The sequence below is a fragment of the Eurypyga helias genome, unplaced genomic scaffold (assembly GCF_000690775.1).
Source record: "Eurypyga helias isolate BGI_N326 unplaced genomic scaffold, ASM69077v1 Scaffold40357, whole genome shotgun sequence".
Classification (NCBI taxonomy): domain Eukaryota; kingdom Metazoa; phylum Chordata; class Aves; order Eurypygiformes; family Eurypygidae; genus Eurypyga; species Eurypyga helias.
The window spans coordinates 1-11,558 of NW_010261786.1; the positions used below are offsets into that span (position 1 = coordinate 1).

At 40.4% G+C, this 11,558-nt stretch overlaps 1 protein-coding gene across 1 annotated transcript; it reads right to left on the reverse strand.

Annotated features, from left to right (window-relative positions):
* Nucleotides 1–878: 878 nt before the first annotated feature.
* Nucleotides 879–11,385, reverse strand: ZCCHC4 (zinc finger, CCHC domain containing 4; the record flags this gene model as incomplete). The annotated part of the gene is made up of 12 exons (XM_010155497.1): nt 879–915; nt 1,219–1,363; nt 2,112–2,163; nt 2,676–2,751; nt 3,367–3,488; nt 5,430–5,530; nt 6,031–6,181; nt 7,693–7,765; nt 8,072–8,152; nt 8,640–8,915; nt 9,832–9,914; nt 11,224–11,385. Coding segments are annotated over 12 exons (1,359 nt in total), but the record flags the coding sequence as incomplete, so codon positions are not given.
* Between the last annotated feature and the right edge of the window lie 173 nt (nt 11,386–11,558).

The window sequence follows — 11,558 nt, forward strand, 5'->3', positions numbered from 1 at the left end:
GGAGGCGGGCCAGGCCCTGTCCGCCCTGTGCCGCGCCGCCATGCGCACGGGCCGCCCCTGCGCTGCCTTAACTTCAGTGTAAGGATCCGGGCGGGTCATCCCCTCCTGCTGCCGACAAACCTCCGTACTGCTCAAGCTTACACCCAAGAACACGCTGCACCGATGCCCAGTTCCCATCTTCCCAGTACGGCCCAGCACTGCCAATCCAAACCATGGGTTTCAATGACTCTTTAATTTAACTCACAGATGTAGTTTAAAAATAAATTTAAGCATACTTACGAGGCCACTTTTTTCCACTTACTAAGCTTCTAAAGTGTCTTTTTTTTTTGTTGTTCCTAGGCTTTTTTCCATTTGGAGAGAAAACCAAAAAAAATCCCAAACCCATACTGCGACTGGAACTTATCAGTTTGGATTGTCAAGAGTTTGTGCCTTCCCATCACCAAAACTCATTGCCCACCTTGCCCCACGTCCCCCAACACCTACCACAAAACCACAGCACCCCCCGATACCTCGCCTCTCAGCAGCGCTCCTCCCTTAACTTCAGACTCCCACCAAATCAGACACACAGCTAATCCTAAACACAAAATATGGTTACGTGAGGCAAATACATGGGAGAGCATGTGGTTCACTTAGCCTTTTTTTTGTGCCTGTAGTGATGTAGAATAAAAGAACTGTCGCTTTTAATTCAATCAGGTTTTTATTTTGAATGGCAATATTAACATTTTTAGAAAATGGAATCAAAGGCTGGCCATTAAAAAAAAAGATTAATAATGATGTATCAGCAAGCAAAGTCACATCTTTTTTTTCTTATTCTTTACTTTCTTCCTAGAGAATACAACTTGCTTCACAGCTGATCCTTTACAGATCCCCATCTTTACCCTCTTCAGAGTTTTCTGCTTTCGCTTTTTGTCAGGTCTGTAAAGCAAGAAAGGAACATACAGATTAGAACAAAATGAGAACATAGTTCTGTATTTTAAATAATCTGCCTATGTACATATATGAACTCAGAAGTACTGCCACAGAGCAAGTGACCTGCCTGCTTTTTATCATATCCTCCTTCAGCACATACTCCCCAGCAATATGGCAAGTGGACAACAGCAAAAGATGACATGAGCACCCAAAGCCAAAAAGCATCTCTTTCTAACTCATTTCCATGAAATAAGATCTCATCCCATCTGAACATTACTCCGTATTATATTACTGCAGTATCACACTTACTGGCAAGCTGCTCTGGCGCGGGAGAGACTGGGACAGGTACTGCGCTTGTGACCGGCCTTGCCACACACGAAACAGCCAGCGTCAGTCTTCTGACAAGTGTGGCTTTGAAGAGCGCAGCAGTTGCAACTGTTACAGTGAAACCAAGCTGCAAAATGAGTAACATGATTTAAGACCTCGAGAAGGTTCAGAATATCATTCTGAAACTGAGCTTTACATAGAGGCTGTATTACCAGGTTTTAAATTTTGTTTGAGTTTGACAGATGGACGTAGTCAGCTTCTGGTCCCTTATCACATGTCATAAGGCAGCCAGGTACCTCTTCATTAGATACACTGGGGAACTATTCCAATGTAACTGAATTATTTTGCCACTAGAACTATTACCCTGTATGTGCTCTTAACATGAAAAATAGTCCAGATGTTAAAATGGACTTAGGAATTGCAATTTCTGTATTGGTAACAGAAATTATTGCTTCAGCTAATGAAACACAAAGTACAACTGCATTTTGTGTAGGAAACGTAACCTGATTGTGCCCTCACAAACGTTTCATTAAGTGCCTATGCGTTTATAAAATCCTAATGAAAGAGTTTACAAAATAAGGAAACACTTATATGACAAAACAAAATACTTAAGTTTTCCCGTGACAAATATAAATGGGATTTAGCATGCCTTGACAAGAATTTATCAAGTTTCCACAGAGTGCAAACATACCTAAGTTATCGAATGGCAACTTGTGCGAAACTGAGATTTTTCCTTTACCCTTTGTCTTCTGAATGATTACATTTTATTTCTTTTACGAAGTATTTTCTCTTCTGGTTTGTCATCTCAGTTTGTTGGGACTATAGCTTAAACAGTAAGTATAGCTTTATTGAGATAAGTATTCTTCTGTACTTACAGGGTTTTACACATTTTTTGCAAAGAACACAATGTTTCCATCGTCTACCATCCTACAAAAGACGAATAAATGCATTGTTTGTTTGTGTTTGTTTTCAAAAAACGCTGTTTCTATCTTGAAACTGAACTACTGATGTATGGCCCCCCATCATTTACAGAAGCAGGTCCTCTGCAGGAAGGACTGTAACTTAAAAACAACAGTCCGGAGAACATGTGCCAACCACAGCAGAACGGCTGCACTTTGAAGCTGGCAACTTCTACAACTTCCGAAACGTAGGAAGAAATGTGTCAACAAGCTGCTGATGAATACAGCACGGTGTAAGTGGCATGTAGCAAACATTTCCTGTCCTCTTTCCAACGCAAAGGAATTGGGGAAACAGAAACTAATTCCCCGTGGATTACGAATTATGTCATGTGAAGTTAATAATAAGTCTACAAAACCAAACTGCCTGGAGTTTCCCAAGGAAATCAATATGGGAACAGGTTTTTACCAGAGCAAAAATTATGGAAGTTATTATTTGACTACCGCTAAAACTTCTATCCAGAAAGAAGTCCAAATACTTACTTTTGACGTACATGAATTGCATATCTCACAGTGCTGGTTACCTGAACTAACATACCGCTGACATATAGTGCAAAACCTGGGAAAAAAATAGATAAATGTATTTGCCCGTTATTTATCAAGAAGCAATATAAATTAATTTTAAACAAGCTCAACAATAAAGATATGGATTGCAAAACCACTAAATCAAAGATCATGCTTTTCATGCATAATATCACCACTTGGGCCCACAGCCTCATAATCATTTAGACACAGTACATCCAAATAGTAAAATTCGGGTGCTTGAATTCAAATTAGCAACACTTATCAGCAGTAAATCAAACTAGATCCATTCCTCTGTCCTTGAGACTTCTCTTAGTGTGCATTTTATTAGCTACTGCCTTATCCAAGCTGATTATCAGGGATAGCTGTAAATCTCTGTCTCTCATACGCATACACATTTCCTACAGACTGAGGAATCTCATCATTCCATACTGGAAAATGTAAACCTTGGTTTAGGTGCCCAGCTCTCCTACACATCGTTTATAAAACATGCAACCTTAGAATGAGACAGAGAAATGTACTTTTCAGCCTGGCATCCAAAAGTTCGGCATGACAATACTGAACAGCACCACCCCAAAGTCCTTGAGTGACTTTAAGCCTTAATTAAGAACAAACACACGCTTTCAGCCACTTGATTGTTAACACATCTTACCTATAGCCCTCTTCCACAGGAAGCACAATCATACTTGGGGTGAGGTTCGTGAAGATACGGACAGGGGACTGTCTACGACCTGTCTTGCCATGTTTATAAAGTGCATGATTATCATAGTCTACCTAGAAAAATAAAACCATAGAAAGTCTTAAACAGAATGCTAAGTGCAGATAGAACTATTTCCATAACTATTATCTATATGTGTGCCTTCTGAAGTTTTCTTTTTTATATTAAAGACTCTAAACCCAAATCAGATTACGAATTCTACAGCAAATATTTTGCCTCATTTATTCTTAAATTTGTGCAACCATAATATCAAGCTAGACCCAGGAAACTAAGCTCCCCACCGACTCAGAAAAATAACCTCACAACGCTACAATAATCCTATTTTACTTATGCCTTTTTGCTCTTTTGCACTGGATATCTGAGATAACATTGCAGTTGTTTGTTCACAGATTCCCAGAGTGGTAGGGGTTGGAAAGGCCCTCTAGAGATCATCTACTCCAACCCCCCTGCCAGAGCAGGATCACCTAGAGCGGATCACACAGGAACAAGTGCAGGAGCCTTTCGAAGGTCTCCAGGGAAGGAGACTCCCCCCCCTCTCTGGGCAGCCTGTTCAGTGCTCTGTCACCCTCACAGTGAAGAAGGGTTTCCTCATGTTCAGGTTGAACCTTCTGATTTCCAGTTTATGGCCACTGCCCCTAGTCCTGTCCCTGGACACCACTGAGAAGAGCCTGGCCCCATCCTCCTGACACCCACCCTTTAGATATTGATAAGCATTGATAAGATCCCCCTCAGCCTCCTCTTCTCTAAGCTAAAACAGACCCAGCTCTCTCAGCCTTTCCTCATATGGAAGGTGCTCCAGGCCCTTCATCATCTCAGTGGCCCTGTGCTGGACCCTCTCCAGCAGCTCCTTGTCCTTCTTGAGCTGAGGAGCCCAGAACTGGACACAGTACTCCAGGTGAGGCCTCACCAGCGCAGAATAGAGGGAGAGGGTAACTTCCCTCCACCTGCTGGCCGTGCTCTTCTTAATGCAACCCAGGATGCCATTGGCCTTCTTGGCCACGAGGGAACACTGTTGGCTCACGGTCATCCTCTTGTGTCTTCCACAAAGGAGCAACCCATTGAAAAAAAACGCCAAAGAACTACACTGTTTGGTCTACCTGGCTGTGCGGTACAAGAGTTGATGTGCATCTTAACCTATCAGAATAATTATGGAGTTGCAATTCCAATCAGCATTGTTTTTTCCAGCACTGTCTTCAGAGACTCATCACAAAACCCCTCATCTCTCAACACTAGCAGCACTGCACAGTCTAGCCTAGCATGAGTTTCCAATTTTCTTCCACAAATTTCTACTCTGCAAGATACAAATATGTTCCAGAACACCCATGTCAGACATTATGCAGAGTTGTTATATGAGAAAATAAAATTTAGCGCCATGGATGCCTGTGACTGGTCTCTCAAAAGTCTCTCATGTATACCTTCTTAAACAACTTACAGAACGGACACAGTATTGGAGAAGTTGACACCAGATTATTGCTTTATCATGACACCTTCATTTATAATGTATTTCCAAAAATTTCCATTGCTGTAATTCTACTCTGCTCCCAGCAGTTAAAAAGATGAAAGACACATTTTTTTTGACCTGGGCTGGGCACTACCCACCACGCTACTGACATTTCAACATCTGGGAATAACAAAACACTCTTCAAGTTACCTCTCACCTCTGCAATATGCACCTGTCGATATCAGTGCAAATTTCGTAACACTGAAAACCTGGCAGAAAAGGTGAGTTAATGGACAGATGACAGATGAGTTAAAGGGACATGATACACCGTGGGAGCCTGACAAAGTTATCAAAGGTTTGACTAATGCAAATGCAGAAGCTGAGGTTCACAAGATGAGCACCACAGGGTTTGCAGTGCCTCCAGTGCAGTCAGAACTAAAGTTCAAGAAGGCAGCCCATCTACAGACCAGTGCTACCACTGTGTCTGCTTTCATTCGTATTCCCGCTCACGCTGCGCACTACGGGACTTCAGCAAATGCACTGTGTTCAGCCATACCTGGTAGTCCAGCATACTGAAGCTTGGGAAATACTCAAGAATACGACTCTCAAAGAAGTATGGAAATATCCAAAACATGGGCATCTCCTGGCTGTTATGACCTACTAACAAAAAGACTTAGATGTAAAGAAAAACAAGGCATGGAAAGCATGAAAAATTGGCAGTAAAGGTCCTGAATACATAAAGTGGTGTATGTATGTCGGGCTGAGCATAAGCTGTTGCATTGTGACAGAAAGTTTTGACCTAGTTACGTTTCTACATAACTAATAACTATTGTCACCTGTCTAGGTTGGCAAGAGATGATACTGGTTTGATAGCTTATTCTTTTCTACCTTTAAAGTCCATTTCAACTGCTGAGCAGATTTGTTAATTTTTTTTTTGTATTATTTAACTAAAAGTTAATGGGCTATTATTTAACTAAAAGTATCATGGTAAGTAGTTATCTTACTGGCAGTAAGGTAACTAAGACACATGATGGTTTGTGTTCAGAAATTATAACACGAGTGTGCTCACATTTACCTGAGCAGCAACAATTTTAAACAGGTACTTTTTCTTACAGTGATGTTACAGCTCAACCCACCTACCTGGTTGTAACACGTACCTTCTTTTTCTGTCTCCTTCCACATTGCCATCAGCTTTTTAAAACTAGAAGCCAGTGCTTCCACTAAACCTCCAAACGGTGGATCAGTGACCATAATGACTCTTTCACCACTGTCTTGATGCAAGAATTTCCTACAAGTTTCCTGTGCAGCCTGTAAGAAACCGAGGTTAATTTCCAGAAAATATAGATTCAAGAACTGTAAAAATATTTTCTTTGGCAATAGAAGTATTATTTTAGAAGTTTCAGCTTTGAAGATGGAAGTTATTTTCTCTTGTGGAGGTGAATTCCCTCTTGCGTAGCATAAAAAAAAAAACCAACAGCTGGATTTGAAGCACTGAAAAGAAGCACCCTGTTCAGTTCATGTATTAAGGACAGATGTAGTTCAAGCTTCCTAAGATAACCTTCTTCCTAAGGGTACTAAATTTAACTTGGAAAAAGGTGTTATTCATAGCAAGAAAGCAAAGTTTAGGCTCAGAACACACTGATCAATGCCCTTTAGTTTTATTCTGTAAAGCATTAGCAAAGTAATGGGAAAATTCAGTCCACTGAAAACCGACTCAATCCACATTGGTTATAAAAATAGTTTTCCAATTTTAGCAATCCAACCTGGACTCTAAGTAAAGGAAATGTAAAAAGCTATATATTCACTGACATCTTGTAGTGTTCTCTCATCTTCTACTTAGATTCTCCCGTATTCCAAAACCAGATTTTTAACGCCAATACGCATTCAAAAGTACTGCAATTCAGTCCTTGAATATACTGCAACACAGTGTCATTACAGGTGTCACCTTTCCGCACCTTGAAATAACACTACAGTGTTTATAATGCAGCCTCCCGTTTCATTCCAGAGAATTCATTTTAGTTTTCAAGATCCCATTCAAAATTAGGCTTTAGAATGGAGAAAATCTGAAAATTATCTACACAGTGTGAAAGGCATTGCAATAAACATGTTCAAGCAAATCAGTGGTGGCTTACTCACAATGGCAGAGGAAGAGCAAAGAGTGAGTAAGCGAGAACACTACTGGGATAAATGTTTAAATTCAAGTTTGGAATTGAACCACACTGTGATTCTCCATACAAAGCTACAATACATGTCCAACTACAGCTGCAGGTTTCCTAATTAACTCAAAATTGAGCACTTAATGTGACATTTAAAAAGAAACAAGAAAGTCAGCATTTTTTTTTAACCACAACACTAATTCAACCTCAGGTTATGCCAACAAGTTTAACTTTTTGACCTTGGTTGCCTGGAATAAAGCAGAAAAAATGCCTCTTCCCTCCCACCTCAAGTATCAGGGAACAAGTCCTGTGGCATCCATTGGGCTTGTAAGGGCTGAGAATAAAACAATTAACTCTGTTGTAGCAACACAAGAACAGGGCTAATGAATACCTATATAAGGCAACAACTCACACCGAATTGTCATTTTAATAAAAGCAGCAAGTTACAGTGTGTAAGTAACATTAGCTAGCATAAATTTAATAGGATACTTCATCTTTGAATTAAGTGGGAGAGAATTACTGAAGAAGCACTGTTACTCTGAGTGCAAGTACTGTAAGCCACTTTTATCTCATGACAGTTGTTTTCTACCAGACTTTCTTACAACATTCTGCATCAACAACATGTACTTCATTACAATGCACACAAGAAACACTTGGCCTTACCTCTCCACCAAAAAAATGATGATTAAACATGTTGTAGTGGCAGAATTCATCCTCAGTGTAAAACTGTGAATATCTGTAAAATAAGTTTTAATAGTAGTAGAAAAATATAAACAACTACTTGCCTGTCCTAAGGACCATTTACAGAGAAAACAAGACCCTAAGAAAAACATCATTGGGTTCTGGTTATGACAACACATACCAACTGTGAATTATTAATATAATTACTTTTCTATAAACTGGGTATCATTTGTGTATGTGTGCAGGAACAGAGATGCAGAGACAGTAAAGGGAAAATAATCACAAATTTATCTTTTAAAGTGGTAAGTACACAAATCTGTGTACATAATCTTCAGACAAATAAATGTTTATCAAAACCTACCTGAAATCTATATCTAGCAGAAGGCTTCTAACCCTGAAATCTTCTTCTTGCGATGCTTTTGACTGGATCATTTCATGAAGCCTGAAGTACAATTGGAGCAAAGAAATTTAACACATAATCACTGGCTTCAGAAACTGTCTTGCAAGACAAGAATGCCTGGTACTTTACTAAACCTAAAACCAAACAGATAGAGAAAATGGAGTAATCTGAATTTGGGTGATTCCACTTGGCTGCTATTCAAAATTAGAAAAATATGTCAGTCTTAAAAGATGAAAAGTCAGTGAAGCCTACTGGATCACCATAAACAACACACACCACACACACCCCAAACATAAGCAAAGAAACTCACCGTTACTTCTGTAGAAAACAAAGCAGGGCATTTAAAGTGTGTTTGTTATTTGCACTCTTGTCCTGCATCTTACAAACTCAAAGCCAGACCTCACTAGATGCTTGGATAATACCACCCAGTTAAAGCACAGTGATAAGGGAGAATCGATTACTTAAATATTAGTAAGCTGTACAGTTTTGAGGCAGAAATACTGAAGTGTAACAACGCTCACTGACGTACCTAGGTGTTCCAACAGAGAGCACTCGTCTGAATCCTAAATCAGTAATTAGATCCAGTAAGAACCGGCAACTTCTGTCTGCAAATAAATACTGTGCATTTGTTTTTTTATTCTCCAGTGGATACAGAAGTTGACTGGGACTTTGTAACTGGGCAGTGGAGATATCGCAGAGGAACTGGTGATCTGAGTGTTTTTCCCATTCAGCTGGCAATAGCAATTGCTGGCATCCCTGGCAAAACCTCCTCTTCGATAATGGCAACAGAACAAAACGCTTGTACCTTTAAAGACAACAGGGAACAAACTTTGAAAAAGACTCTATAAGATACAAATGGAAGCTATGAAGGGGGTTTCATATTTTGTCTGAGTTCAGACATTTAAACAGGCGACATAGCTTAAGCAGCTCCTGCAAAACTCCATTTGAATGTGAATGAAGTCATACTTACAAAAAAATATTCAAAAAGCAAGCATATAATACACTGGCCAAATATATTGAGACTCCCCATAAAATAACTGGATTACAGAGTGGAGACCCAATATTATTAATATTTAGATTAGATATCAGGAAGAAGCTCTTCCCAGAGAGGGTGGTGAAGCACTGGAACAGGTTGCCCAGAGAAGCTGTGGAGGCCCCATCCCTGGAAGTGTTCAAGGCCAGGCTGGATGAGGCCTTGAGCAACCTGGTCTAGGGGAAGGTGTCCCTGCCCATGGCAGGGGAGTTGGAATTAGATGGTCTTTAAGGTCCCTTCCAACCCAAACCAAACCATGATTCTATGATATCAACCACTGCTTACACCACCAGCAAGCAGTCCTGTGCGTTGCGCACAGAACTCAAGAGATTATTTGTTCCTGTATTACTTTTGCTTCTTTTCACAGCGTGAGGCCTGTTACTTTTGCACACTAAAGTCAGGAATAATTTTTTGAATGGAAACTGCTACTGACCTGTTGTCAGCACACGATGAGCAATAAGGTAAGAACTGTACATACAACAAGAAGAAAGGATACAGTTCCTGGGTTGAAAATACTATGTTCAAAATTGGATTTTCAGGTTATTTTCCTGTTGCAGTCAATCAGTCATTATTTTTCAAAATCCCTCCAGCATGTTTTCGTATTTTAAAGAATCCTGAAATAGTATCTCTATATTCAGAGGACTTAAGCTTATGCTACTTAATTTTTACTGAATAGAGATAACAATACCTTTCCACGTTCTGTCTGTGTGTAAAAGGCGGCTGATGATTTCTATTATACTCTTCACGGGCCACAAGCCGAGTTTCTGACACCTGTAAAAATTACGCATATAAAAAGTTACAAAAGGAACAGAAAACACAGGGTGCATCGAAGGTCTCATGTTTTAGTTACTCTGCACAGAAAAATGATCACATCCTTTGGATTGTTGTTTCAGAAGAACAAGCCTGACCGCAGCACAGAGGCATGTCGCGTAACAACATGAATGTCCCCCTGTGAATTTAAACTGCAAAAAACAGAAACATTTCATTCTTCTATTGCATGCAATACTCAGGGAAAACCTCAAAATACGATTATGATGAGAACAGAAAGAGATACAGTTTCCATTAATGCATGCCAGCAGCTGCATTCTCTCTGAAGAACCATGGTCTGATCCTGCACAACTGATGACAGTAGAAATGCTGCCCAGGTCTCTTGCGTGTGATTATTTTAAAAGCATGACAGCTCTGCTCCGAGCCTTGTACACTGTTCCCCCAAAACATATTTCAGGGTTTCACAGTTAACAAAGTTTCAAGACATTCAAGCAAAACTTATGCAACTGATTTGCTTAAAGGGGGAGACAGCAAAATGCAATAGAACAAAAGACTCCACGATACAAGTGACATTCAAAAATGAGATTTCACTAGGAATACCATTTAAAACTACTCAAACAGGTGATTAACCACCTCATTTTCTCTTTATGCAATTTCTCAGTAGTAACCAGCACAAAAATTAAACACTTATGAACCTGATTAAATTCCACCCTGCCAACCTGCGGAGGACAATGACCACAGCACAAGACACTCATTTAGGAAACAGAAAAAGTAACACAAAATGTAGCTGACAAAAACCTCAGTAAGCTCTCCGTGAATACATATCAATCCCAACTTTGACCAAAGTTCTGCTGATGAAGAGAAATTGCTGCAGATATTCTGAGACTACTGAGCATCACGCTGATCCCCACCATCTCATTATTTTGTATATCCCATTGTTCGCCTGTATCCACCAGATTGTCTCTGTCTTCATCATGGAAGACAGTGACATCTTGGGACCAGAACTATCCTGTTGTGTTCAGCATTGCACAGTACTGGCAAACATCATAACTGAATACCCAAGTGTTTTTGGCAATACAGAAACAACTGCCAGTTTTGCTCAAAATGTACACAGCCTCCCTTCAAAGTTATATTCGTGTCAGAACATTATTCAAGTAAGTGCTCTGCTGAACACACAGTTTACAAACCAGTAATTGCCACAGGTTTTCTGAATAGAATGCACGGTTCCCCCTCCCCGTCCCTCTTATTTTTTCTGTTCAATAGAGATAAAAATCCCCAATATTTACCATCGTCTTAAGCAGTGCTCTCTTACCTTCTCATCTTCCCACTGGAAAAAGTTACAATCTTTTCGATCCCTACAAGCCGAACAAGCATAGAATCTTCTTCCCTCCTCCCTTCCTTCACTGGTCTTCACGAAGAGCAGAGTAGGCCCTGAAGGACAAGCGCAATTATGCGACGACACACGGACACCAACAGATCCGGTTTAATGCCACTAATGCAAACAGCAGGCTTCCAGAACAAAGCCTTGGCAAAGGTCACTGTAAAGCACAACCCCTCGCAGGGGAGCCGAGCGACAGCGACGCTCGGGGAGATGTCAAACGCCTCACCCCCAGCAACTGCGGCCACCTCAGCCAGGCCCGCCGGAGG